Raw genomic sequence first — 27882 nt, forward strand, 5'->3', positions numbered from 1 at the left:
TCTGCTGCTTCTCTGCACCGAGATCCATCTTCCCAACCTCGTGCAACTGACAGAACAGAAACACTCAAAATCAATGATGGCAAACCATTGGCACGTCTAACCCTGGTGTTGAAAGAGATTTGGGCTGGCACCAATGAAACTAAGTCATACTGCCAATTTTTGAAAGGCATGAGGCTCTGTTTGCTCCTCTCGACACATTCCTCTCTGAGGGGAAAAGAGAACCACTTCGAACCATAGAAACCTCGATCTGTTCAACTCCTCATTCCTTGTTAGTCCATGGAGAGCTTTCATTTCAACCTCTGTGGGGCAGGCAGTCTTTTCTGCTGGCTGCTGCTGTACAGCACTTAGCATGGCTAGTTCTCAACCAGCACTGGGGCTCTTGGAAAATGTCTTTAAGCACCGAAAAACAGAAAACAAGGAATAAATTACTCATTTTTTCACATTATCCAAACTTTGTGGCATAAAACACGTTTTGCCAACATAAGTCAAACCTCATCCTCCCTTACAGATTGACACAAACAGTGTTAAAGTTTTTAGAGAGATTCAGTTACAGACAACTCTCAACTGCTGAGAGGTATGCAAATGATCAGTAATTACCTAAATTACATCATTTTCAAGTAGGCACTTTACAGGACACATCTCTCCTTTGAGGATGAGCCCAAGGAAACAACCTGCAGTTGCGTGCCATTGGCTGCACCAGCTGCTCCAGTTCAATTGGTAACACATCGCTCCCTTTGTGCAAGTGTAAACTGGTGTGAGCCAGCACCTGATTCTGCAACATGCTGTTTCCTCCAGTGCTGCTCCAGCCCTGAGTTTCATTCCTCCTGAGAAGGTTTTCAGGTTTTTAAACCTTGCTAGACTATGGTATCCAGGGAAGACTCACCAATTCGTATTAAATTCAACAGAAAAATTCCCAATTTAAAAGCAATTCTGATCTCAGTATCAGGTTTCCTGCATCACAGAGTGCATCTGGTTCTTTAACTGCAACGACTGGTTCAGTTGAATTATTCATATCATCACTGCTACACCAGAAAAGAAACCACAGTACATTTTGAAAGAGTGGTGGAAGCCCATTATACCTTTTGAGAAAATTACTGGATTTTGGTACTGACAAAGAAAGAATGTGCAAATTCACTTAATCTAAACCCACAACGTATTCCAGGTGAATCAGAACAACAAATAAATGTGAGCACAGCTCCTTGCTAAATTCAGTCTGATGTGGTTTTGTAATCCTAAACATGTTATTGCAGTGTTAATAACAGATCCTTGGGCTTGTTTTAAAGATGAACCAGGTCAGCAGTTTGCTGCAGCTGTGTGCAGCCAGGGTGCACGAGGTTTCCTGAAAGCAATGTGCCACAGCTCAACCCTGTATCTGGAGATGGTGTACGCTATCCAAAGCTTTCAGACCCACCCAGTTACAGCTGCACTGTTGTTTCTAATAAAAACAATTTTTTTAAAATATTTCAAAAATAATTAAAAGGAAGAAGTGCAGCAGGAAGCATAACACAAGTACAAATGGTTTCTGGAAAGAGATCACATTATTTCAGAATTGCCATCCCTTCTCCTTCCTGCTCATGCCTTCACTGTTAACTTCAACAGCTTACTGCATAGAAAAGGTTCTCCTAAACACTAGTCCCTTGAGATCAAATCCTCAGTCATACCTGGCAGGAACTATGAGCACAGCAGAGGCAGGAAGCCACACTTCATGGGAATGCCATTATCAACACCGTGGGCAGGAATCCCCAGCAACAAGAAGATTCAGGACAATCTGACTCCTGTCCCAGCACACTGGTAAACTGAGGATTTTTCTTTAAAAATAAAATTTTAAAAAACCCAGAACATGGGACAAGAAGAATCTCGGTTTCAACTTTCCTATAACACCAGAGGTCTCCTCAATGTCCCCTCTCATGCCCTTCCTCATTTCAGTCCTACGCTTTCTTCTCCTGAAATCTCACTAATGATTTCCAGACCTCTTTCCTTGTTTTCATAAAGAGAAGGAACCTAGGTTTATGTGCAATGACCACAGGCAGACTCAAGCTAAGTACTGATCCTCGCTATTATAATCACAAGGACATAAAATGAACAATGGAGCTTTGGTCTGTAACTATCAGGAGCACCCTGACATTCAGCTTTTTCTTGTTTCTCCCGTTGTTACTTTTAGCCTTACCTTGATGATGACCTCAGTGTTCACAGACACACTTCAGTAACAAGGTTTTATTCCTCATGTTCTTGATAACCAGCTTGTAAATGACTGACTCACTAGTTAAAGGTTTGGAGAAGGACAAAAATAATGATTTCCTACCTTGATGAGTTCTTTGAACTTGGGGTCTTCTTTTGAGTTAGGATCAATCATAGTGCGTTCTTCATTCTCCTCTGTCCAAGTAAAATGGGAAACTTTAGTGAGATCCACTTCAAATGTACACTGCTGAAATGCTCCAACAATTCCTAATCATGAAGTGGCCTGTCAGCTGGTCATGACATGACAGCAGCAGCAAGGGAATATCCAATGATTAAAGAGTGGGGCACTTTGAGACACACACACAAGAATAACACAGACCTAACTTCCTTAAAATAAGACTGTTTCCACTGACCTTCCCCAGCTCAGACCCTGCTGTATGCAGAACACTTTGGGAAAATCACCACCCTCTATACCCTATCAATATTAAAATGCCAAAAATATTGCTGTCTACTGTTCTCCCTCTCCTCAATTTGCATTTAATTTCTATTTCAAAACACCTGTCCCAGATTATACCACCTCGAAGAGTAGAGGAAGTTTACGCCACTGCAGTCAGTGCAGCCACTGAGACTTGGTCTGCCAGTTGTGCTGCCACTGTCTGGTTCCCTGAAACTTGGTCATACGTGTGGCCCTGAGTGCATGAACTCCTTGATCTCTGGCTAAGCTGGTTAAAAGACCCCAACTTGTACTGGTGCATGGGGGAAGAACACAAACTCGATTTCTCAGCTGTACCATCTTCTGATGGTTGCTGAGAGACAGAATGCTTGCATGTGGCCAGCACAACAATCACAAGAGGCATGAATATACAGATGAAGTTCTAGAAGGGACGATTTCACACACAAATGTTGGTAGCAAAATCGACTTGGGCTCAGTAAGGCTAACAATTCTGCCAAAGGTTGTTTGATCATCTTCACAACAGCACAGACAGGCACATGCATCACGTGAATATTCATATGCTACCCTAGATATGGATAGCAGTATTTAGGAAGCAGCTGGAGCAAATCTCGTATTTTAAATTCTGGTGCTTGCTTTCAAGTAGCAGACCTCTCCCTGCACCCTTCAGTATAGCTCCTTCAGTAGCCAAGCAGTAGTTGTGATCTAGGTTAGAGCTGTTCCTTACAGTAGGGATCAACCCTTGGCTACTGCACAACAGGAACACAATGATGGGTAACAGTTTCACAGCTACACAAGAAGATTCACACCTCTTCAGCTAAAATAATTACGTATAAACCCGATGGATTTCTCTTTAGCTGAGTCTAGACAGGCAGATGGAATCCTATTTTCCTAAAGATTTCTCAATTTCTCCCAGCATGACAACAAAGGAGGGGTTTTGGTATGACCACTGGTCAGGCCATTGCCACACTGCACAGAGGAAGCCTCACAATCCAGCAACGATCAGCCTACAGTGACCTCCTACTGCAGCGCGGGATTGCACTGCTGTCAGACGGGAAGCCTGACCCTCACACACTCTAGGAGGCACAAGGCAGATTATGCCATCCAACTGGCTACCCCCAGACTTCACCCAGACATCTGGGGTCAGTGTTTTCCAGGGCCCTTCACATTTATTGATAAAGTAAGACCCTGCTATCTGAGCGTAGTTGACACATTTCCACCAACCTGCAAAAAACATGCTGCGCTGCCCTCCCTGCTCCCCACCCTGTTCTCTCACTTCCCCATTACTGCCTAGGATGAGTCAGGCAGTCTAGTTGTGGGGAAGTGACATCCACTGCACACCCAAAATACTGCTAACGGAAACCTTGAACTAGATTTGACCCATAATGGCATACACTTCACCACAGAACTTCGCTTAAGTTTCACTAGCGGTCACGCCTTTGCATGGCAGGCCTTCAGGAGTGGTCCTGCATCTTCTGAATCCACACACACCTTTAGTGGGACCCAGAAGGAATCCTTGGAAACACTCCTGGTGCACACAGAAATCTATAGAGAGCGCGATCAACACTTTGCCCATGCCTCCAAAGAACAGTACTTTGCATTTCCTACTACTCTTCTAATCAGAATATCTAAATGATTATCACTTCTTTTGTTTTAATTTATTGTTTTATTATTTTTTTCCATCACAGCTTGCTTCAGATACTTCCATTGATTGAGGAAAGAAAAAAAGTGGTTTATTCCAACAAGTTTTAAACCCTCTTGGCTGTTAAATTATGCTGTTGCTCCTGCAGGGACTCAGAGAGTAAGGAACAGAGAGAAGAGGAATTTGAATATTTACCTTCTTTCTACAAAGCATTGCTTGTTTTACATACTTCTGTGCTAATGACATTTAATTACTATTTTCAGCACCCTAAATTCTCAGCTATTTATTCAGCATCAAGTCCTATCTTTCTGTCCTGCAGCTTGCAAAGCAGCAGCAGGAACTCAAGAAGAAACATGGCGGCTTCTAGTTAACAACAGAGTAGTATGTACATTGAGACAAAGCAGACTAAAGGTTCCAGGGGGAACGATGCACACTTCAGCTACAGGCTTTCTGTGCATTGGTCCTTTTGCACTTCAGTTCCCCACGTACATGGACACATACACAGAGAGAGTGAGGATACCACTTCCCTTCCAAAGGGATGCCTGAGATGCACTTGGCCAACGGGAAAATGGAACTGCAGTAAATCTTAAGGAGACAAATTCAGCAGTATTCTGCATCTAATCCTTCACAAACCTCGACTTTCTATCTACCTCCAGGATGATGGCAGAAGAACAAACTCTGCCAATTCTTTGAGCTAGTCCATTTTCCCCAAAACTACCTAGCTTAAGTGCATCTGCATAGCTGGCCCTGCTCTGTAAATTCCATTTTAGCCCTTCTAATCTCTAGCCGATGTGTGATGTGCAACAGCTCTCAATTCTCATGCCCAATTCTCTCAGTTTCAACTGAGCAATCTACATTCAGCAGTAAAGCAATGGATATGGGGGTCACACTGGCCACCTTCATCAATAATTCCTTAGTCGAGGTCTGTAGCATGAATATTTTACCTAATAGTGTGTCTTCTGGATGGATGTCCACAGTGCTTGGGTTCATTGGCGAGTTGATAGCATTTTTACCTTCTTCTTGGAGGTCACTCACTGAAAAGAAGAGAAAGAAAGTTTGTAATAAATGCAAAGTTTGCAGATATGTTGGGGTTGAAGAGGGTATCCATAAAGAAGAGAAAACATATGGTAGATCCATTTCAAAATGAGCCCACAGTTTATGGAATTGAGAACTGCAGCCACAGTGGAAAATCAAATCAAAAGTAACATCCTTTTATAGCTTCTTATTAAACTGAGCAACCACACAACTGGCTGAAAATATTTTGCAAGAAATCCAATTCTGTGGCAAGAGCAACCTCAAAGTGCTTGTTTCTCCAGAAGGACAGGGTGTGTGCTTTGTCTGCAGGGAAGCCCCGATCTACAGCAGACAGCAAACCATAAAACCAAGCTCCTTTCCTGACAGCACAACCCCCCACTCATCAGCACCTTTTCCAGCTGTAGAACACCACGAACTGCAACTTGCCACTGGCCTTATTAAAAGCCTCAGAAAATCCCAGGGAGATCTAGTAAATAAAGGCTAAAATGTATTTAATCCTAGCATTGCTGCTGGCTAAAAATAGATGTAGCATGATCTTGAATTTGTGATTTCACACTTTTGTCCTAAACCTACAACTCTCATTTGTGAAAGTCATCAAAGTACCCTTCATCAATAAAATGGATATTAAAACGCTTCCTTATGTCCTGACACAGAGGAGGAAATGAATTTTGACGACAAGTACTGAACAGTTCTTTAGTATCTTCACAGTTTGACAGTAAGAAAAGCACTGGCAATACTATAGCACTTTTACACTCTCCAAGGCACACTTCCCCCTAAGCTCAGGGAACAATTACTTGTAACAAGCCAGGCTATCAAAATACATGCATTTGAAACAGGAGATCCAAAGACACCATAACAGCCCCATCTATTCAGTCAAAGTTCTGTGTTAGCCTGGGCTTTAAGCACATCTGTGGCAGCTTTTGCAGTACTCCAGCCTCCTTTGGGAGAAGTCCAAGTCCCAGACTCTTTTGAGGGAAAGGCAAGGACTTCCAAATAAATACGGTCTGCTAGACAAACTTGTCTGGGGAAAGAAAAGGAGGAACATTTAACCAATAGTCACGGTATCCCAACAAGCACTTTGTTCAAGAACAGTCACTATTCCCCTTTCCCACTGGAAAAAATCAAACCACCAGCTAATGATTTCCATGCAGTCTGCAGAGGCTACAAAATCCTGCACCAATACTTGCTTTTCTCCTGCTTGATAGAGGGGGAAAACACAGAGATCCTGCTGCCCCAGAGGAGGACAGGGAAGAAGAATACACTACAGTCTCTATTCCTCCTCTCACGGATACTTGACACAGGTGCCTAAAACAAGTTACCACATTTCTCCATTGCAGTTGGAAGATGCTAGTTAACTCTGGCTCACAGCATGCCTGAAATGCTCAATTATGAAACACAAGCAATGCACACCAGTCTCACCTTTGGAGATTTTATGGCTTATGAACCACGTTAGAGCAGCTGGTTAGAGCTAACAGGGCACAAAGCCTGGGGACAGAGGGCTGCCAACAAGTAAGCCCGGCTCCCTTTCCATACTGCCTACCTTCTGCAAAGCAAGAGAGCAGCATCCTCGGCTGCAAACAGCGTCTGCAGGCTGAGATTTATCCTCCTGAATAAGTGCTGTCATTAAAGGAGCTTCTCATTACCCCTTCTCTGGACTGATTCTCATTTTCTTGGAGAACACTCCAAACAGAAGTCAGGGTGAGAGAGGCCTCATGGAAGAGATGAGACCAGCTTTAAAAGCTTGCCTTACCCGGCCCTGTTTGTGTTATCCTCAACCAGAGCTTTCTCACCCAAGCAGCTCCTACACTGTGATGCCAACAGGAATAAAGTCACCTCGAGGGACAAGAAAAATCGAGTGGAATCTGGGCATCACAAGGAAGATTTTTAAAACCTTGCCCTGATTCCACTTATATCAGACTCTTTTTGGAAGCACCAGCCTTGTTTCTAGGTGGAACTCTCTTTACATTATTGCAACATTGCTGTCATTCTGGGAATGCCAAGTATCCAGTAAGGTCTGAGCATCACTGTTCCTAACACTGCAAATGCAGGAGAGAGCTGCTAAGTTCCTCTGGGCAGTGAATGCATGGTACCGTCTTTAGTGGGCGCTATATAAACAAAACGCTGCACACACTTCGAATCAGGAAACTTTTAAATGCAGCTAAACTAATTTTCTTCTCAAAAGTTCATTTAATATAACGTCATTTCTTGTATTTTTTAATATAAGAGCGATCTCCACTCTTCCTAGCAAAACCACGATGCTTCTGAGATACTTACTAAACTGAAAGAAAACATTAATATGATTTTTTGTATTAAGCCCCCATCCCTCACAACATGAAGAGCCACACAAACCCCTTATACTTGTCTTCAGATCTTGTGTGTCCGGGACAGATCCCACAGGACCAAAACATCCTTTCCCACTGCTACCAGCAAAAGCACGGCCATGTCAGCAGGAAGCCTACAAAGCCTGCTGCCCAAGGTCAGCTCTGATAACAGACCTGATAACATGGTCATACAGCAAGTCCAAGGCAGACATCTTAGGAAGAGATTCTCCCCACAAAGGTAATGTTTCCTACCTCCTTTTTTACGCCTCTTACACAGGAGCCCAGCCATCCTGGCCCCAGCAGCACAAACAGGTCGCAGATGAAGTGCATGGGCAGTCTGAATGCTGAAGGAGCCAGCAGCAACTGAATAGGGGGCTGCCACCTCCAGACTGCCAAACCTATGTTAATTTGGGCATGGTGACACAAGAGGAGGCACTAAGATAGCCTCCCAGCTGCTGGGAAGGGGGTGGGGGTGGCCAGGAGGAAGGGACACAGCATTTGGCCACAGAGTCCCAGCCAGGAATCCTTCCCTATCTCTGCCGCTCCTGCAAATAGCCAAGTGCCTCCCTTGGCTTGTTGCTGGCCGCCTCAGAGCAGGCGCCTCAAAGACAGGGTAAGTCATCTCCACCCTCTGGCCAAAGCACAGTCAGGTTCCCCAACACACCAACTTGCCCCAGGAACACACAGGTTCACAGAGCCAACAGCCAGCATGGAGAGAAGCAATTGAGTTCAGGAACACAGATTTACCAAGGTATTCCCCAGCACCTGCTGCACTCCAGAACCATTTCATGCTGTGCTTGAACAAATGCAGAGGGCTTTTTGCCTGCTCACTGCCCCCAGTATTCACTTAGCAGTGTTGGGCAAAGGAAATGAAGCAGGAAAAGGAAACTGAGCCACAATGCTGGAAAAAAAACACAACCAGGGAACCCACAAATGAGCAAGTGGGAACAGTTAAAATAGAAGTCAGGATGAAACAACAGATGCATTTCTGAGGAGAATGTGATAGGTGTTTCAATGCAAATTTGCAACAAAGAACAGCTTTTCAGCCCATGCTTTCTCAAACCCAAAAGTACTGTAAAAGATTATGGATATTAATTGATTGGCAAATGCCAACCTCCTCAACCTTGTACTAGCAACAGTTGCTCTGCCATACCCTTACACCCAGTGAGCCATTCATGGAAGATGGCATTTTACTGGTAGAGCAGAGCTGCACTTGCACAACAGGTTATAGTCATGGTATATCCCACATGAGGTATTACTGCTCCTTGCCTGCTCTCCACCTGCCCCTTCACAGGCCCCTTCTTGTCCCCTTCCCCACTGTAAGTATCTTCCCCTGTTGTATTGACATTGTTCTTTCCTTTCTAAATGAGACCTGTGTCATTCTCTAAAAAGCCTGACCATTTCATTTCACAGATTGGTCAAACGAAATGTGCAGTAGGGGAAGAGAGGAAGAGGAAGAGGAAGGGTAGGAAATTGAGTAATATGCCAGCAGAATTCATCGAGCAGCCCCACCATCCAGGGAATGCTCTCCTGCCTGTGAAAAGAGTTTGCCCTCACCTTGACCCAAAACACACTCTGCCAAATGGTTACGCAGCCTTAAGGTAAAACTTGCTGATGGTCTAAATGACTAAGCTGTGAACAGGACAAGTCAGATCTAATTTCAGGCAGAGAAAGATGATGTATTGGAAAGGTATATGTCAGAATTACCTATGATTTCTCCCAGAAGTCTGCTGTAGCCTCCCTCCCTTCCAGATGGAGATCTCCTCTCGGAACAGGTCCTCAAGTAACAGGCAGGAGCAGTCCTCCAAACTGCTTCAGTACCCCATCAGCCAGCACTAGCAAAATCCACACGTAACAAGGGATGGGCAAGTGGCCAAAGCATTCAGCAAAACCCTTACTATTTCCATAAACCAGAAATTCAAATTCCCAAATAAAAGGTCACGTCCCTATCAGTCCCCCAGAAAGCAGCAAGAGGGTTCCTGGCAGCCCTCCGATGTTTTAACAATCTCCTGGCAGTGTCAGCAGTCAACGTGATTTAGTCAGCATTGGAAGCTGTGCTGGCCTTTCAAACAAACTACTATAATGAGCAGATCGCATGCACACATGGCGTACAGCACCACGTCTGTACGGCAGGCAGGCTGCCCCGGTCCATGGGACTGCACGCACAGAACAGGAGCAATTAGCTGCAGAAAGTTGGAAGTGCCACCGGAGCCGTCACAAGGATTTCTCACAAGTCAGGAAATGGCCTTTAAAGACAGCAGCACCGCTATAAAAAGAAGAGATGTCCCTGCTTTCTCCTTTTTATAAGGAAAAGCAAGCTGATGTCAACAATTTGATCCTTTCTACCTTTACTCTTAATAATTACGGTGTAATTTTAAAAGATACCAACAGCAGCACAGTTCACCTCTCAGGTCTTCACCATCCACTGCTTTGTTATTAAAAAATTGACCACAAGCCTCTGCCTCTTACAAAAACAGATGGTAAATGCTACTTAATTTTAGCTCTAGTTATTTCTGACTGCAATGCTGAATCCCACCCCACAGAAAGCAGCAGCTGTCGTGATGCTAATCACGGGGTTCTGGATACGGTGCTTTCCTTTGCATTCAACCAGCACCAGGCTGGCTCTGCAGCGCTGCCTGACCACAACTTTTACGTGATGTGCTTTCATCTCAGGATTAAACCTGAGCTTGGGAAGCTACAAGACTGCTTTGTTACCACTGGCTCCACTACCGATGATTTGCTCAGGCAACTCTGTCATCCTCATCGGCCGGAGCACCACACAGACGGGAAACATGCAACGACCGTGTAACTCAAACCGCACGGGAAGCTGCCTTCCTGCCGACAATGTCTTACTGCTTCCCAAGTTTCCTTGCTCTTCCCAGAGACAAAACCCTGACCAGCTGCACTTCTTTTCAGACAGTAACTCACCTGCCTGCAACTCTTACCCTAAAAGTTCAGATAACCATCTGCAAAATAGAAAGTCCATATTCAAGACCATCTCTACCCCGTTCAGACCAGTGACACAACCCTCACTTACTCACACATCAAGTGAGATGTGGTCATGGGACAAATTCCCCTTATGAAGCAGCCAACGCTTGCATCAAGAATGTGTTGGAGAGCCCACCTCCCATTTGAGGTGTCAGATGAGAAGGGAACAACAGATCCTTGCTGGGTAAAGACCCTGCAATGTTTGACTCTCAACCTGCTCCTCTGTTTGTCCATCGCAGACCAACACACACAGAATTTCCACCTGAAAACTCTTTCACATAAAGTCATCTTCAAAACTGTAAATCTTCTAGGAATATTAAAAACAAAAAAAAAAATTAAAGTCTTACAAAAACTGGCATTTTCCAAGAAAACCTGTTGTACTGAAAGATTTCAAAACCAGCCCCAAATGTAGCGGGTCCTGATACAGTGATATTCTTGTCTCTTCTAGAGACAAACCACACAAACAACTCGCCACTCTGCTACTGTATATTACTAATCACATAACATCTGCAAAGGGCTCTGAGATCTTTTGATAGAGACTGGAGGAGAAAGACAAAGCTTCCATTAATTATAACAGATAATTAATAATCACAGGCAGATCAAAGGCAAAGACTTGATCAAATCCACATAAAGGCACTGTATCAAGGGACCGCATTCAAAGCGGAACTGTGGTAATAAAGGACATAGTTTCTATGCTCAGCAGGCAAACAAGACATTCACAAGGGCCAGGCTCTGTCCCTTAAAAACTGGAAATAACCTAAAATAAGGAAAGAGTAAAGCTAAAGGTGACTTTTAGGAAAGGGCTGTAATAATCCATCTGTTTATTTGCAAATAGCAACACACACTTGCTTATATGATGGACATGTTAATCTTACACGAGTGGTCTGTGGATTCTGTGACTGCCAGGAAAAAAATTAAAAAAAAAAAAGAAAAAAAAATACCCTTTACTTTTGCCTGGGGTAAAATACATATCTGGCATAGCAGCAGCACATCCAGTACTTGAGCCAGCGAGAAACATTTATGAGAAGCTGGGTTTTCACTTTGTTCTACTTAGGAGGGTAAAATACTGCTTTCAGGTTTTCTCCTATGAAAATCCTTGTCTTTCTAATGAGATGTTTGTTGGTTTCTTTAAATTCTGGTGAAAAAAGACTTCGCATTTTTTGGTGGATGACACCTGTGTTGAGATGGCTAATATTAACATAGCTACAGCTACCCTGGCAAAACCCTGCACAAGTACCAGACCTCCCAGAAAGAGGAGGGGTCCACTGATGCAGAATGGGAACAGGCAGGGAAGCAGCAGCTTGGGAGAGAAGAGCACTGACCAGACCACAGCAGCCACGAGCGGCTTTCAACATGACCAGCACTGTCAACCCAACACCAAATCAAACAAAACAAGACTCTTAATTACTAAGCAGACAGTTCTCTAGCCAGTTACATGGCCCACTTCTGCAAGAAAGCTGAACCCTATGAAATTAAGCTGCTGTGTGCTGAGCCAGTTTTCTGCTCCAGCTCCCTGCACCTCGCTGGTGCTGCTGAGGAGGAACAGGGATCCTGCCCTCACCCAGCCGCTGCCTGTGCTGGGCAGCCTTGGGCAAAGCGGGGCTGGCTACCACTGCTGTTACCCTGCTGACACAACTAGCAGAGAGATCTGCCCCCACCAGCCTTTCATCTGGCTCTGCCAACAGCTGACAAAACCAGAGCTGACCCGCAGCTGCCTGGGCATAAATAGGCAGCCAAGATCAGCCCACAGGGCCGACACAGAGCCGCCGTATTTAACATTCGGGTCTTCTTTCCAGCAGCTGTACTGACCCCATTCAGGCCCCGCAGCTACTGAAGGGCGAAGCCAGACTTCATCTCAGCACTTGGCTCCCTAACTGTTTTAGTCCTTTTCTGCTCAGCTCACACAACAGGTCTAACATATCCTTAGTAAATACTTAAATAGGAATCCCTCAAAATACGCCGAGTCAGAACAAGAAGATGCAGCCTTTGACAGAAGCCATCAGAGAGCTACGGAGCTAAACCTAAATTCAAACTTGGGATTCACCATTCTTTCTCTAGAGTCTCTGTTTCTTGTTTCTTTAATTCTTATCTTCAGCTTAAGTTATGCAGCTGTCTCTATCAGGCAGGCATCTCTACCATCAGGAAAGGGGCATTCCAAATGTCGCCTTCACCCCTACTTGCCACTCACCACTTCCCTTTTGCTGGCACTAGGGGTTGCAGAAGCCACATTATGGCAGAGTGGGGACACAAGCATGCCTGAACACCAAACAGATATGAAATGGGAAAAAAACCCAAGTTAATTTGCACTGTTTAGGCTAACAAACACTAATGTTTGTGGAGGGGCAGGGGGGATGGGACAGACACACGACCCAGCAGAAGTGTCAACAAGAACGGTGTCATAAAGTATTTGCAACATGACCTTGTCAGCTCTGCACTGACCTTTCAGCAGCAATTGGACAGCTTTGAAAACGGCCTAATTTTTAATCACATTTCCTCATGCCCGAGATGCATAAGTATATTTTTAAGCAGCTCCCAGCAAACAGCTCTGGCATTTTGTCCCCTCTGCCTGAAACAGAACAATGCTCCCCTTCACAGAGATGTGCAAGGAGAAATCAACAAGCTGCATTTGTTACTCGTTAGGTGCTGCAGCATCCTCAGGATGCACGCTGGCTGTTACAGCTCGGTGTTGTTCAGGCCCTGTGTGCACTGAGGCCTGGAACTAGCATCTGGCTGGGAGCAAGACCCTGCAGCTCAACATCACATACCCATTCATCTGACAGACAGGAGATTTTTCACACCTATTTCCTGCCCCTTGGCACTAGCTTGTGCACAGACAGGTTAAAAAATGGGGAAATGTTTCAGGTAAAGGGGGTCCCAGGCCCTCACGTGTGTATTTTATTTCTAAGGCAAAAAAACCCCAAGCACTAAAGCATCTACCCTTACCCAACTCTCCAAAGCACTAACATAATACAGCCCAAAACAACAGCTTCTGCACTCCAGGACATGAAGTGGGCATACCTTTGGCATTTGTGTTACCCTGAACTTGTAAACAAATGGCTTCAATCCCAGAGTTTTCTGGCAGGGAAAAGCCAAGCTGCTGCCTCAAACATCACAGGCAATAACTGCAGCTTGAAAGAGACCTAAAAAGCTAGTAGGGAAAGCTACACTCCCCCCTCTGCACACAAACTCTACATGGAAACAGGGAAAATGTCCTTCCTCAGTCTCCCCCAGTTAGAATTTCATCACAACTACAAAAGGTCATTTCTTCCCATGAAGCAATGGTGGAAAATTATGTTCTCCCAAGCATACCACATGAGTACCAGGACAACTTCCACCCAAAAGAAGGATCTGGAGTCAAATCTGCCCAATGAGATCAAAGGGAGAGAAAGAGCACGGTAAGAAGAGGAAAGGACTGAAGGAGACTTCTGGCCTGTATCCACCCCCAGTAGGAAACTCCCAACGTATTTTAAATTTCCTGCCATCAATTCTCCGTGAAATACTGTATTCTACTATATAGTGCTTAGTATTCTTCAAGGCTTCTCTGTAATCCTACAACTAATGATGATGGGCAGGCTGGGAACAGCACCTTCACAGCTCAGGACTCAGTCTGAGAACCCAGCAAAGTAGGTCAGTTTCTGCAAGACACCAAGCATAAGACTCCTTTAACCAAGAGCAAGTCCAGAATCAGCCCACTACTTAAAGCATCCAGGTTTGATGGGTCTGGGCAAAGCAAATTACCAAGGGAGGAACAGCAGAAGCTGTCAGAAACAGAGCTAATAGCATTACTCTAGAATAGAGATACCTAGTCCACTCATCAATTCTTGCCTTATCCATCATGAAGACACCAGGGAGAAAACAGCACTGCAGCTTACTACCTCCTACAAGCTCCACCTCTGATCCCACACACAAATCTGCACAAACTTTATCAATCAGAACACTAGGCATCAAAAAAGTCACTACTGTGGCTCATGGCAATGCATTTTACAACTCAGCTGGTTTCCATCCCTCCACGAACTTCCTGACACCTCATTTGCAGGTACCCAAATGAACCCCCTCAGTTAATTAAATTTTACCTCCCTCACCTTACTGCATTCCCTATACCCTTTGCCCTCCTTTCCAAAGACATGAAAAGGTTAACAACCACCACCAAAAGCAATCTACTGTGCAAATACAAAAATATTTGATGTTGCTTGTTCTTCTGAACCCCTCAAGAGAAGTACAAGTGTAACAGACTCACTTCTGAAGGCAGTGAGGGCAGGCGAGCACAAGAAGTAACAGAAAGGCACCGACTTCTCCAGGTAATGGTGCAGACCTTCAACAAACCAACTCCACGTAGATGGAAAGGAGGCTGCAGCTATGACTTGCAATTCAAAACCAACAACTTTTTTTGCTTGTACAATGTTATTCTGCAGGAAGAATGAGTTGAGATAAATGATCCTGCAAACCGCAAGAAGTCCACATGCCTGATCACTGGGGTTGCCCAAATGTCGCTCAGGAAGACAAGGAACCCTGAAAAAAACTCATAGGGAGCAATTATATTTGCAACACACATGTTGAGGGTTTTCTGATAAATACTAGTTCTCAGCTGAACAAAGCACAGGACCAACAGAGGGAGAAGTTCCTGACTAGAAACTTTAACCTAAACACCCAACACACAGACCTTTCTACACACCCTCTATATCGAAGCTGCTCACGCCCAGTTCTACCTTCCCTCTGTCCTACCTCCACCCAGGGCAGTAAACCAGCATATGGAAAATGAACTGAAATATCTCACTATACATGCAGACGCTGCAAAACACAAAGTGAAGTTTTCTCAGTGGTTTCCAGACAAGTCACGGGTAGAAAATGATGTTAGTTGCTCTGAACAGCACAGGAGCCTGCCAAGACAAGCACTTCAGTGATAAGCACTACAGACCACACAGTAAAAGAAACTCAGGAACTCAAGAACCCACAGTCACATAAGAAAAACCCAAACCAGTCCATAAGGGGAAGGTACAGTGAAGATAGCAACTGCCATAAAAGCATTCAGATGTTTCACTCTGCCAGGTTTAAGTAAGGAATTGAAAACACTGCGTCCTAACAAAGCTGCTGCAGACCACGTAGTGAAAAGTGTAGCTCAGGTCTCCATCTACAATTCCACTCCAGTCTCCCAAACACAGACCTCAAGGGATAATAAAATGCAAAACAACAGCCAGCCCAAAAATCAAATCAAAACGAGTCCAAAGTACAAGAAAATGTCACGTTTCACCGAGCATCAACTAACAATGGCTGCAGGTCTTTTTGTTCACTTAGCACGCCAAAGCTTTACATGATTTGCAGTTCTAGCTTTCTGTGGCCTCTTTTAAAGCCTTTGCACTGGTAGTACCAGGTCCTATGAGCTAGAGAAGATGGTGTTTCAGTGGCACTAGACAGCTTAGAGACTTTCAAGCTCCGCTACCAGTCAGTCCCAAAAATAGCTTTCTAACTACACAGCCTCTCCACTCACTCTCACTAAGAAGTAGCCAGAGCAGCAGCCCAGTGGAATCCATGCTTTCCTCCTCACTGAAAGGTTAGACAGGCAAAAAAGACCAAAAGAAAAAAACCCCAAACTTTTACATCAGTGCAAAACCAGTAAAAGCGCCCTAATGAGAAGAACAGACCTGCTGTCCCTTGTATTCACATGCTCACAAATCATGCACACAGGTTTCACACTGTTTAAGAAGTGTTCCTGCTCTAGCTTTTGATGGGTCTAAGCTGCCAGGGAGCTGCATAAGATCATTAGACAGTCCTGGATAGAAAGGATCTCAGGAGGTCTCTAGCTGAATCTCCTCCTCAAAGCAGGGTCAGCTCTGAAATCAGACCACGTTGCTCAGGGCTTTATTATGTCACATCTTAAAACCTCCAGGAACAAAGGCTGTACAAACTCTCCAGACATCCTGTCCCACTGCTTCACAGTCCCAGGCATGAAAAAGTTTCTCCCTTTGTCCAGACTGAACCTCATTCATTTCCACATAAACTTCTCATCTCTCCTCTACGACACACAACAGTGAAGAACCTGGCCCCATCTTCTCAATAATGTCCTCATAGGTAACATCAGACTGCTTACTAAATACCTCCCTGAGACAGTCTCTTCCATAGTGTGAACAACTCAGTTCCCTCAGCCCTCCTCACAGGACAAGCGCTCCAGCCACCATACTGGTGGCCCACTGCTGATGGTGCTCCAGTTTAGCTACATCTTTCTTAAACTGAGGAGGCTCAAACTACACAGTACATCAGCTGGGGAGTGCTGAGTAGAGGGCAATACTCACTTTGCTCAATCTACTGGCTGTGCTTCTGCTACTACAGCCCGGGATATAGTCGGTCTTCATCACAGCAGTGGCACACTGTTAGCCCACAGCCAGCTCAATGCCCACCAGGGCCCTTCCAGCAGAGCTGCGCTCCCCCACAGGAGGCAGCTTCCAGCTCATATCAATGCAGGAGGCTCTTCTTTGCTGTGCACAAGACTTCTCACTTGTTCTTGTTGGCTTTCAGAAGGTTCCTGCCATCCCATTTCTCCTGCCAGTCTGTATTTCCCTACCTGTCAGCCGTGACCTCAAGTGCATGAGCTAGGCACCTGGTTTGGTGTCATCTGCAAGCTGTACAAGCGTGCACTCCATCACCTCCTCCAGGCCACTGATGAAGGCGTTAATCAGGACAGGCCGGGAGACAAACAGATCACATGACACAAGGGCAGTGCCACAGGCAGCCACCAGGATCTTTCTTCCTCCCCTTTGTCTTGCAGGCAATCAGTTACTCTGTTTTAAGTCTTCCCATGTAACAGATACGAAATCTTTCACAGTCTCAGTACCACTCCACAGAATCATCTGGTGTCTATGCTGCAACATACCACATTGCTTGGTCTCCCTGGAACAACAGTGCCAGTCACCCATGCCTTCAGCACAAAAGCAGAATTCCCCAGGTTTCACAGTAACTGCGCTTGCATTCTTGGAGAAACCTCTCACCAGCCACTGGATCAAACACACATCTGTTGAGCGAAAGAAGGAACCCAGTGAGGACACCTTCAACCAGCACTCTGGGTGGTATGGCATCTGCACGTAATGCCATTCCTGGGAGGAAAAGTCACTCATTAAAAATGACTATTTCACCAGTTTGCCCGCAGAAAAGAAAAACCACACATGTTCCTCACCCCCCCAGTTAAAGAGCTGATGGAGAAAGGCTTTTTACCAGGTGCTGAACTAGCTTAGCAAACCTTGGGACTGGAGATCTGTTTGGCAACATGTAAATGACAGGAATTAAAGGATCAGAAATATACAGTTGGAAAGATACTATAAAACAAGCACACACCTTAAATGTCAGAGTCACGGCTTCCTCATGCATAGCTCCCTAGCCACTTTATTGCTCTTACTGCTGATGTCAACAGAGCAACACCCACCATGGTTCAGTTGTTTTAAACCAAATGATACGAAGCTAAATGATACTGAGGATCCAAGGTGATGATTTAAACTATGGCCCCTCGCCGTGTTAATGCAGCTACAGCTGCAATGCTGCAGTAAAAGTGAGCGTTTTCTAGACAGCAGTCTAATTAAGCACATCGTAAGCAGTCAGGAGGGAAACAAATACTCTGGGAGCAGTCAGTCAGCCAGAGGAAAAGCTCACAAGCACCCAGTTATTCTGAACATGTCACAGAAACAAATATATACCTTTATTCCTCAATTACACAGCAGAGAGTGGGGAAGGCCAGCCCCTCTTCCTTTCCCATTACCATCTATCTCTCTCCCTGATGAGAGCCCTTGGGGAAAAAAAATGTTTCTTGGAAGGACCTACCAAGGTGCAGCTTGAAGCTGGACTACTGCCACATTAGATGAGGTCAGTCTTGACTGCTTCTCCCCTTCCACATGCAAAAAGGAAAAAAAGCCCTGTGAGTTGGTGTGGCAGAGAGCATCACATCTGCTACAGAGGCAGCAGACCTGGTTTGCTCCAGAGAATCATCACTGGCACCGCAGGACCACTTGCAGCACGGAACCCTGCACCCAATTAAAATCCAGTTTCCCAATGACAGGGCTCCATTATACACGCTTATTTAATTACCTAATTAGAGAGTCAAGATCCCTGTCAGACCAAATTCAGCATGGACCCAAGATTTATCTTTAGTGTTAGCGTTCTTGCAGTCTGCCTGATTTTCCAGCAGAACCAATTCACTGTAACAATACTGGGAGCCATACACAGGGAAGCAAGCAAACAGTAACCCCCAGAGACAATTTGAGAGCCCTATTCCTGAGAGGAATAATCAGCAGAAAATGGAAGCCTGGCTGCCCTGGTACTTTCTCCCTATTCTACCATTTCTAAAAAAACTCTTGTCGATTTTACAAAGCCTCTAAATCCATCTGGTGGACTAAGCAAGCCAGAGAGCAAACAACACTATTCTATTTTAAAATGACAGAAGTGTCTGCATCTGTTTAATAACACACACACATGCATATGCCAAACAGACCTAGTGGAAAGACACTTTCTGAGGATTACACATTTTTCTATTTAAAGATGGTAAAAAAGACACCATGCCTCTGTGCAGGGATCAGAATAGCTCTCCTCCTCATCTAGCTCTCAAGAGTCTCCTTCCTTATTCCAAATAAATTCTGTATGCAACCATCTCAGCTAATTAAAAGTTAGCAATAAGGCCATATGGCAGCTATAATGGAAAATGCACTATTGCTTTTTTAGTGGATTTTGTTATGGTTCAACCACGCAACGAAAGAAGTACTAAAGCAGGAAGAGTTTATATCTGATTGCCAGACAGGTTTCAGGGATTTGCAATGGAGCCTTTTTTAACATGGAGAGGCAGACCAGAATTCCCAAAGATCCTGTTGTTCATCACTAGCAAAGCCAAAACCAGAATCCCACTCGATGGCCACCCCTCTCAGCCTCAGGGCTCTGGGGAGGGGTCTTGCAGCGGGTGTGTGGAACCAAGCCCTGTGTACAGGGTTTCTAATTAGAAGCTCGGCTGTGCAGATGTATGTTCCTCCGTGAGAAAGTGTCAGTGATTTAAGGGCCCAAAGAGCACGGAGCCACTGCTCTCGGCCACTGCAGGCTGCCAGGTGTGCATGTTCTCTCCACATCTGGTTTTCAGAGCAAGACTTAACCGGATTCGAATTACAAACCCCTGAAACCACGTATGTTAGCCGTAATACTTTCCCAGCTGAACTAGACATACACAACAGGAGTCACAGATCTGGGGTTTCAGCTTTCTACTTGGCCAACGGGAGAGTACGAGTTAGGAAGTCTGTAACTGAGCAGAGTATGCTTCGCCCTAGGGAGATCACCTGGTCACTGAGTTGTGCAACAGACACTCCTGTTCACACTTTGCCTCCATGCTCAACCCACCCCCAAAGATAAATGGGGGGGTCACTGTCACCCACATGCAAGCTGCTGGCTTAGATCCCTCCTGACGCAGTGGGGATGGCATGCACCACCACCAAGCCCCGTCCTGCAGCAGTGGTCCCAGGATCCAGTGCTCCTCCTGTGGGAGGCCTGGAAGAGGCCCCTGAAAAGCAGGCTCTCCCGCAGCTTGCTCTGCCCCTCCTTCTCTTCCACCTTCCTTCTCCTCACCACAAGGCATGCCACACTTTCCTCCACCTCCCACCCCACCTTGAAAACCACCTTGCTAAGGTTTGATGATGCAACACAACACTGTTCTGACCATTAATTTCATTTTAATGATTGCAACCCTGAAAATAACTTTATAATGTCTGTTCTTCTTAAAAGTAACTTTCTTCAATCCACTACTGAAGAGCTACAGCAATGTTTCATTATCTTGCTGCATCCCATCTTGAAGAAAACTTCCAGCTTTAATTCAAAACTCCACTGTCTCACCAAGACTGTGCCTGAAGTGGTGTTGGGTGAACCATCCTAGCCTAGCTGCAGTTTTAGGAGAAATATATGGGGCTTATTACACTATTAAAAGGATGAGTTCAGTGCATGTAAAGTTCTTTTTGGTTGAGACATTGACAAAAGCTGTATCCACAGGGTACAGCTTTTGCCAGAACAGAACACAGGGTTAGAACCCAAACTGACCCTGTGCTTAGCAAGGCTGAAACCAGAGCTTGTCAGAGCTATGCTTGAGTCCTGCAAGAGAAACTCAGCAATTAGGATACACGAGTTCCAATGGGAAATTTAGGGGTGTCTGTTCAAATTAGTAGTAGAAAGGATAATACATTAAACCTGAATTTGCGTATGGCTTCCATGGATATATACACATATCTGGAACAGTGTGTAGCTTCAATATAATTACATGCAAAGTCCTCTCTCAAAAAGCAAGTAATTCTGCTTAAACAGCACCCATCTCACCTTCTGTTTGGGTATTTCAGCAGCAGCAGCCCATTACAAACACATCTCCCCAGCCAAGTATCTTCTCAGACTGCAGCAAATGTACTTCTGTGAACAGAATTAGACTCTACATACTTTGTATTTTTTTCTCCATCTCTTCATCAGTGCCACATACTACGAGCACGGAAAGTAAATTAAGATGGGGGTACCTGCCTGTTGGAAGGAAGAGCCTTAAATATTTGTTGAGTATCAGGTCAGGAGACAGTAAGAAGTAACCAGTTGAAGTTTATCTCAGATTGCACTTCAAGGGGTCTGTGAGAGGCAGATTTGCTCATGAAGTTTCCCATTGGGCAAGAAACACCCGACAAGAGGCCCAGCCAGCACCCTGCAAGCTCCCTGGCCCTTCTCCACTAGCCAGGAACACAGATACGCCTCTGGACAACAGCTAGCGTGAGGCACCGCAGCAGTAGCGCACCTCCACCCCGAGCTTTCTGGGCACCAGTTCATGCCAACGTCACAGTTCTTCCACATCAGAGAGTTTTGACCAATTATTCCTCCAGCACCAGTTTATAAGGATACGTGGGCACAGCCAGGGTGAACTGCAATCTGCAACAGGCAGGAACGGCTGTGACCAGGACAAATCCTGGGTGTGAACAATACTACCAACAGGAATGACACTTCCAAGGTGAACAAAGATTGAGTTAAGGATGACTTACAACTTCACATCTTTTTAGGATCTACTGAACAGGCACCTTTCCACATCGTTTTAGAGATAAATACATTTGTTAGAAGTCCCAAACAGCCGTGAGGCAGTGGGCAGAGCAAAGGTGCAGCACACAGAGAAATTCAACTTTTTGCAGTCTGTTTACACAGATACACCTCTGGAGACTGAAAAACAGACAGCATTAAAAAGAGATTTTAACTATTTTCAGTATACCATATTAAGATAAAAGATTAGATCTATTTTCTAAGCAACTTCATTTCTCCTATCCAGTTCTAGGGGATGCCTTACAGGCTACAGATGTGCTCATCAATACAAAGGTAATGAAGTAGATCTAGTTTTTGTTATCTGGAGGGAAAAGAGGTCCATCACCTGCACAAGCTACCTCATAAATTTCAAAGGAATGATAAAGAAATTGCTTCCTCCAATTTAATTCTGCTTTTGAGCTTATTTCCCCATGTTCTTCCCTTCAGAAAGCCAAAGTGGATTGGGCAGCATGACCAATCCCACCTGAACTATACAGAGACGAGTTTTAGCATGTGCAGAGCTGTGGGAAATGGACAGATTATGCAGCACCTTTGCCTGAGGATCATGGCACCATAGACAACTCAAAAGAGAACAGTTTCTTTCCCTGGCTTTGTCACTGGCTTGCAACCTTGAACAAATCCCTTCACTTCCTCAGCCTCCACTTTCCTCCCTGCAAAACAGAGGCAACAACTGCCACCCTCCCCTGGGAGGAAAAACCTTGCCATCCAGCGAGGTACCCACCTACCAAGCTATTGACCAAACTGTATGTGCCTGCAGGCAGGTGTGACCACAAACTCCTCACTGCCACATCACCTCACTGTCAGGCCAGACCCCAAGAACAATCCTTTAGCCTCCCCTGATATGCATAAAACCTTCGTATTACAGCAATAATTATGCCCTCTGCAGCACTGCCATCCCTCTCCTTCTTCCCCCACCTCCTACTGATTTCATCAGAGACAATAAAGTGCCCCTTCCTGCAGCGCTTCTCACCTCTATGCCCACCCTCGAGGGCGTCACCGAGAAACAACACTAAGCAATTAAGTCCCTTGTATTTCCCTCACTGACTCCACCATATGGGCTATATATATACACACACAGAGATACAATAATAGGAGGTTTATTTTATTTAGCCAAAAACCTGCTGCCCAGATCTTTCACACTTAGGGTGTTGTGAGGAAAAGGAAACAAAGCTTTCCAAGTGGGCCAGGCGTGAAGCTTGCAGCACCCCCCTCCTTTATCTCAGTACAAAGATATCACTGGACTGATGGGAAAAGGGAGCTTTTTTTTTTGAAGTTTCCTTTTACAGACAGAGATGAAACACAGCACTGTCTGAAGCAGGATCTTCCAAAGGGTCTGAAAAGCAGCTAAGGGATCACCTCGCTTACAAACCGTACCCTGCTATGGGCTCACCAGCATCCAAATGGTTTCCTAAGGTATTTAAAGGGGATTTGGGAGCTCCTGAACAGGCGTGGTAAATTCACTTATCACATCACAGATGTGGCACACCTTGAAAGCTCAAGATGCACCAAGACAGAGCCATGTCACAGTAACATCAGGAAAACTTAGATCTTTGCGGTTGTCCACATAGGCTTATGGGGTCGGGGGAGTGAATAAAAACCAAGTGGTTGCACGAGCACTGGAACTATCACATCTCACTTCTCTGAGGATGTGCGTCATGGCTGGCTGTAAGATTAAGAACACAGATCCCCATGCTGTGCTCTGTCCATACATGGATCCTTCCTCCAGCCATGTCCCTCCCACATGGGCTTTCTAGTAAGGTTGAGCTCATCTGCAGGTTTTCTTGCTGCAGGACTCCGCTAAGGTCTTTCTATGTCCATCTGCGACCCATTTTGACACGATCTGCAGTCACTTAATAATCCTTAAGACCAGTAGTTTTTCTCTCAGGGGCATTTTTTGCCAAACGATGGGTTAAAAATATTCCTGTGAAGGAAGAGGAAGGGAGGAGCCTAACAGACAGTGAGATCACCCACCCTTACTTCCATAGGAAACCAGGGTAAAAACAGCCTCCCCATGAAGGACGGTGGCAGCTGTTTATCTTAAGTCAGGGCTGCCGAGTGAGTCAGTTCAGTCATAAAAACTCAGAAATGTAAATAAAAGGTGTAACAGCGTAAAGCAGAGGCTGGAGGTAGAAATCTTCAAACCGTTAAGCAACCTATAGAATTTGACATAAAGTACTGAGGAATGTGACCTGAAAACTTAACCCTGCCTCACCTATCGGCACCCACTTCCAAAGCACTATGTCATGCCATGCTGCTAGAGCAAGAGTGGCAGCAAAGCTGTTTACATGCTATGCTACACACTTTGAATACTGCCACAGTGGTTATTGCCAGAGGACCTAGAAACCTTCTTTATCCTCCTGTCATAAAGCAGCGGTATGAGCTTACACTGGCTGCCTCGATAAACCTAATAAACACTCCTCTCCCAATATAACCCCTCTAAAAATAGATTGCAGCGTGTTAGAAAGCAGTTATCAAGCAAAAAGAAATAATTAGTTGTGCATGGGTTGGTGGCCACACATTATAGTTATTTATGACATGGCTGCAACCCATGATTAAAAAAACAGCCTAAGCAACCAACAAAAACTTCCCCATTGTCATTGTACGGCTCTCCGGGCTGTGTGGCTCACAAGTTGCACACAAAGACAGCAAGGATAAATATAACAGGATTAGAAGCCTTGCACAGACCAGGTTAAACGTGTTTCTGTGAATGCAGCCGAGCTGGTGATAGCAGGCCCGTTATTCACACCACGACAGAAAAGGCAGGCAGAGACAGCAAGACGTATAAAGGGCTCTCCAGCTTGCTTGCTTTGCATGCTGTTAGAGGGAGAGGAGGCAAGAATGATTTCTGGCTGCGACACAGCAGCACCCAACACTTCAACTTGCTGCTGTGGAGAACAGTTGGTGGAGAGTGCAGCACTTACTCGGGAAGATCACTGACCTCTGCTGGTGCCCTCAGAGAAAACCAGCAGAAACTGCGGGGAGGCAGGGAAAGAATCCCCCCAGGGCAGAGCCGTTCCCAAGCACGCAGGAAGATTTGACCACAGGGATTCTATACGGTCTATCAACTCATCCAAGGAATGCCACTCAGATATGCTTCCAATTTACTTCTGACAGAGTTAGGCTTGTTCGGCCTGGAGAAGGCTCCAGGGAGACCTTTAAGCAGCATTCAAGTACCTGAATGGGCCTAGGGAAAGCTGGAGAGGAGCTGTTTATCAGGGAGTGTAGTGATAGGACAAGGGGTACCAGCTTTAAGCTGCAAGGGGGTAGATTTAGGAAGAAATTCTTCCTTGAAAGGGTGGTGAGACACTGGCACAGGCTGCCCAGAGAAGCTGTGACTGCCCCACATCCCTGGCAGTGTTCAAGACCAGGCCTGATGGGGCTTCGGATAGCCTGGTCTAGTGAAGGGTGTCCCTGCCCATGGCATGAAGTTGGAACTGGACAGTCTTTGAGGTCCCTTCCAACCCAAACCATTCTATGAATCTATGATTTCATTTCTAGCCTTTAAGTTTGCTCCCACAGCCACCCAGGTCCTACCACAAGCCACAGACCAGCCTCTCTCCCCAGAGGCACTGGTGCCACCTCACTACTGCTTAGACCTTGGCCGCCTCCAGTTTCACAGCCATAGTCTGGACAGCTTGCATTCGAGAGCTATCCCACTAGGCAAAGGACAAAACATGCCTTCCTCAGGCCTTAAAACTTCCAACAAAGGAAAACATAGAAGGGTAGTGAGCCATTTTGCCTTACCACGAAGGGCCTCAGCTGCCAGCAGCCTCACAGCACTGTGCACAGGCAGGCATGTCACACCCAACAGGCTCGCCAACAGTCTCTTCTCCCTTCACATTTTCAGGCTGGAAGGAATACTCAAACTAAAAGGTGAATCATGTTTTGGTTTCCTCCCCACCAGACAGACAGAAGCGTGACCACTGCGCTTTGCGTTGCTGCAGCAGCAGTTCCCCATGGAGTGCCAAGGGCACTACCCAAAACGGGCCCTTCCACCGCCAAGAGGAGCTGTGGCCACAAGAATAGGCAAAATAATGAAAAAACTCAGCAAAACGAGCAAGCAGTCCCTGCCAAAAGCAGTCGCCTCAGAAACATCGACGAGCAGCGTCAAAACATCTCATTTAAGAAGGAGTGCTGCTAACCTGTTTAAGCTTTTAAGTCACCTTCGAATGAAACACGCTCCTTCGGAGCATGTGGTCGGCATCCCCAGACGGAGATGAGTTTTCTCCACCATTTTCCTTCAGAAGCCAATGAGCTCATCAGGAAAGCATGACCACTTCTGCTGCTCCTCAGAAGAACCATGTCGCAGAAGCTTGATTAAAAATAGATAATAAAGGAAATAGCAGTAAGCCACACCAAAACAGTCAGGAGAAGGAAAAGGAAGCAATTTCCTTGAGCCAGGTTTTGAGGCCAAATACTTTATTTTTAAATATTAAAAAGCTGCTTTCTAAATGCTGCTGGCAATTTATAGACTCAATATGGGTAAAACATGTGCACGCTCAACAGCCAGCTGAAACTCACATTACATCCCTGCCCTACACCCATCAAGCACTAGAACAAAACCAAGGCCAGAAAGTCGAAACTGCATTAAAGCAAGGACACCCAATTTTCCTGCTAATGGACAGCAGCAGTTTGGGGCTAGCGCAGAGGAAGAGTTTCTCTGCAGAAGCTGGTATTTGGTCAGTCAGGGAAGCCGAGGAGGCCAGAGGACAGTGTCCTCGGAGGAAACAACACTCAGGAGAAATGCACACTTTGTGTATACAGGGCTGGACTGCCTTTATCTAAAGTCTAGCGGCAAGACGCTGTCTCCTTATCTTCAATAAAAGCCAAAAGTCATGTTGCTTGTGAGAGAACGGTGCTATCTCCTCACAGCCTCCAGCTTAATCAGACGGCTGTGAGAACGCCTCGCACGCGTGCCCACAACACGAGAAGGCCATACTGGGGTGCAGCACCAAGGCGGATCCGGGCAGAAGCGTCTGCCCCACATGGCGGTGGGAGTGGGTGCCCGGCAGGGCCTGAGACACCCCAACATCAAAGCCAGTTGACAGGGCTTGGGCTGAGGGAGCTTCTCCAGGCTCCCCGCACTGAAGGATGAGGCGAATGCCGATGGTGACAACCCAAATACACTCAATATACCCCAGCATAGGTGTATACCCCTGTAGAATCCTGGTGCTCAAGGGCTGGGTACTTTTGCTGAATCCATTCGGTTACTAAGAACCACTCTGGGCAAAGTATATACACCAACATAAAGCCTACAGATGAAGCAGGCCTGGGCACAAAATATGGGTGGATTTAATCATTCCCTCATGGCTTCTCAACTCCCAGGCTAGCAGGAACAACACCCACAGCCGCCTCAGTCACCAGAGGTTTACTTTACAGCAAAAAAGTAGGTTCAGCGGTTCTCTTCCCAGCAGTAGGCAGAGAAGTATGGAAAGGACACCCTGAAAGCAACTGTACGAACAGCCAAGCCCCTCAGCCTGCCCTGAGAACAACCGGCAGCGCACGCCCGCTGAACGGCCGCCCCGCACCACCCTACGGCGGGAAGCGCCGGTCGCTCCCAGGCACGGGAACCTCACGGCATTTCCCCCTGCGGCCAACCGCCCCCAAACCGCCCCCAAACCACCCGCCCGCGGCGCTTGGGGCACCGCAGGGAACGCTAAGAGCCCTCCCGCCGCGCCGCCACCGCCCCCCCCCAGCCCGGCCGGGCTGAGGCGGGCGAGGCCCCGTACCCCACAGGGGCTGCCGCCGCTCCGGGGGGCAGGGAGCAGGCACACCGCCCCTCCCCAGCAGCCCCCTCCCCAGGTGGCGCTGGCGAACAAAGCGGGGTTCTGCCCGCAGCCTGCTGCCCGCCCCCAACCGCGAGCTTCCCCTGGAGGGACGGGAGACGGGACGGGACAGGACAGGACAGGACAGGACGGGGCAGCCGCTGCAAGTCACGCCGGTTGGATGCACTTTCCTTCCCCCACTCCTCGCGGGCCAACTTACCCTCCTTGGCTTTCTTCTTCCTCGCCAGGGTCCCGCCTAGCTTGCCCAGGAACGACTCGTCTTTCTTCATCCTGTGGGGCCGCAGCGTCGGGGATCGGACGGGCGCGGCGGACATCGGCTTTGCCGGGGGATGATCGGGGGCGCCTGCCCGAGCCCTGCACTGCCCTGCCCGAGTGCTGAAGCGGCCCGCGGAGCCGAACAAATCCCAGGAGCGG

The 27882-nt window shown here is 46.3% G+C and overlaps 1 protein-coding gene across 2 annotated transcripts in view; it reads right to left on the reverse strand.

Annotated features, from left to right (window-relative positions):
- PARVB (parvin beta) overlaps nucleotides 1-27882 on the reverse strand; it is a 59559-nt gene extending 31677 nt beyond the window's left edge. Inside the window, exons 1-3 of one of the 2 annotated variants that reach the window (XM_084270187.1) lie at nucleotides 27668-27882; nucleotides 5216-5305; nucleotides 2303-2373 (exon numbers count right to left, since the gene is read on the reverse strand). In XM_084270187.1, coding sequence (XP_084126313.1) covers nucleotides 2303-2373; nucleotides 5216-5305; nucleotides 27668-27782 — 276 coding nt within the window. In that variant the 5' untranslated portion in view covers nucleotides 27783-27882. Of the gene's footprint in view, nucleotides 1-2302; nucleotides 2374-5215; nucleotides 5306-7879; nucleotides 7960-27667 lie in introns of those variants that run through there. The other variant, XM_084270188.1, reaches the window with a different exon arrangement.

Source organism: Gallinula chloropus, assembly GCF_964237585.1.
Source record: "Gallinula chloropus genome assembly, chromosome: 1".
Taxonomy (NCBI): Eukaryota; Metazoa; Chordata; class Aves; order Gruiformes; family Rallidae; genus Gallinula; species Gallinula chloropus.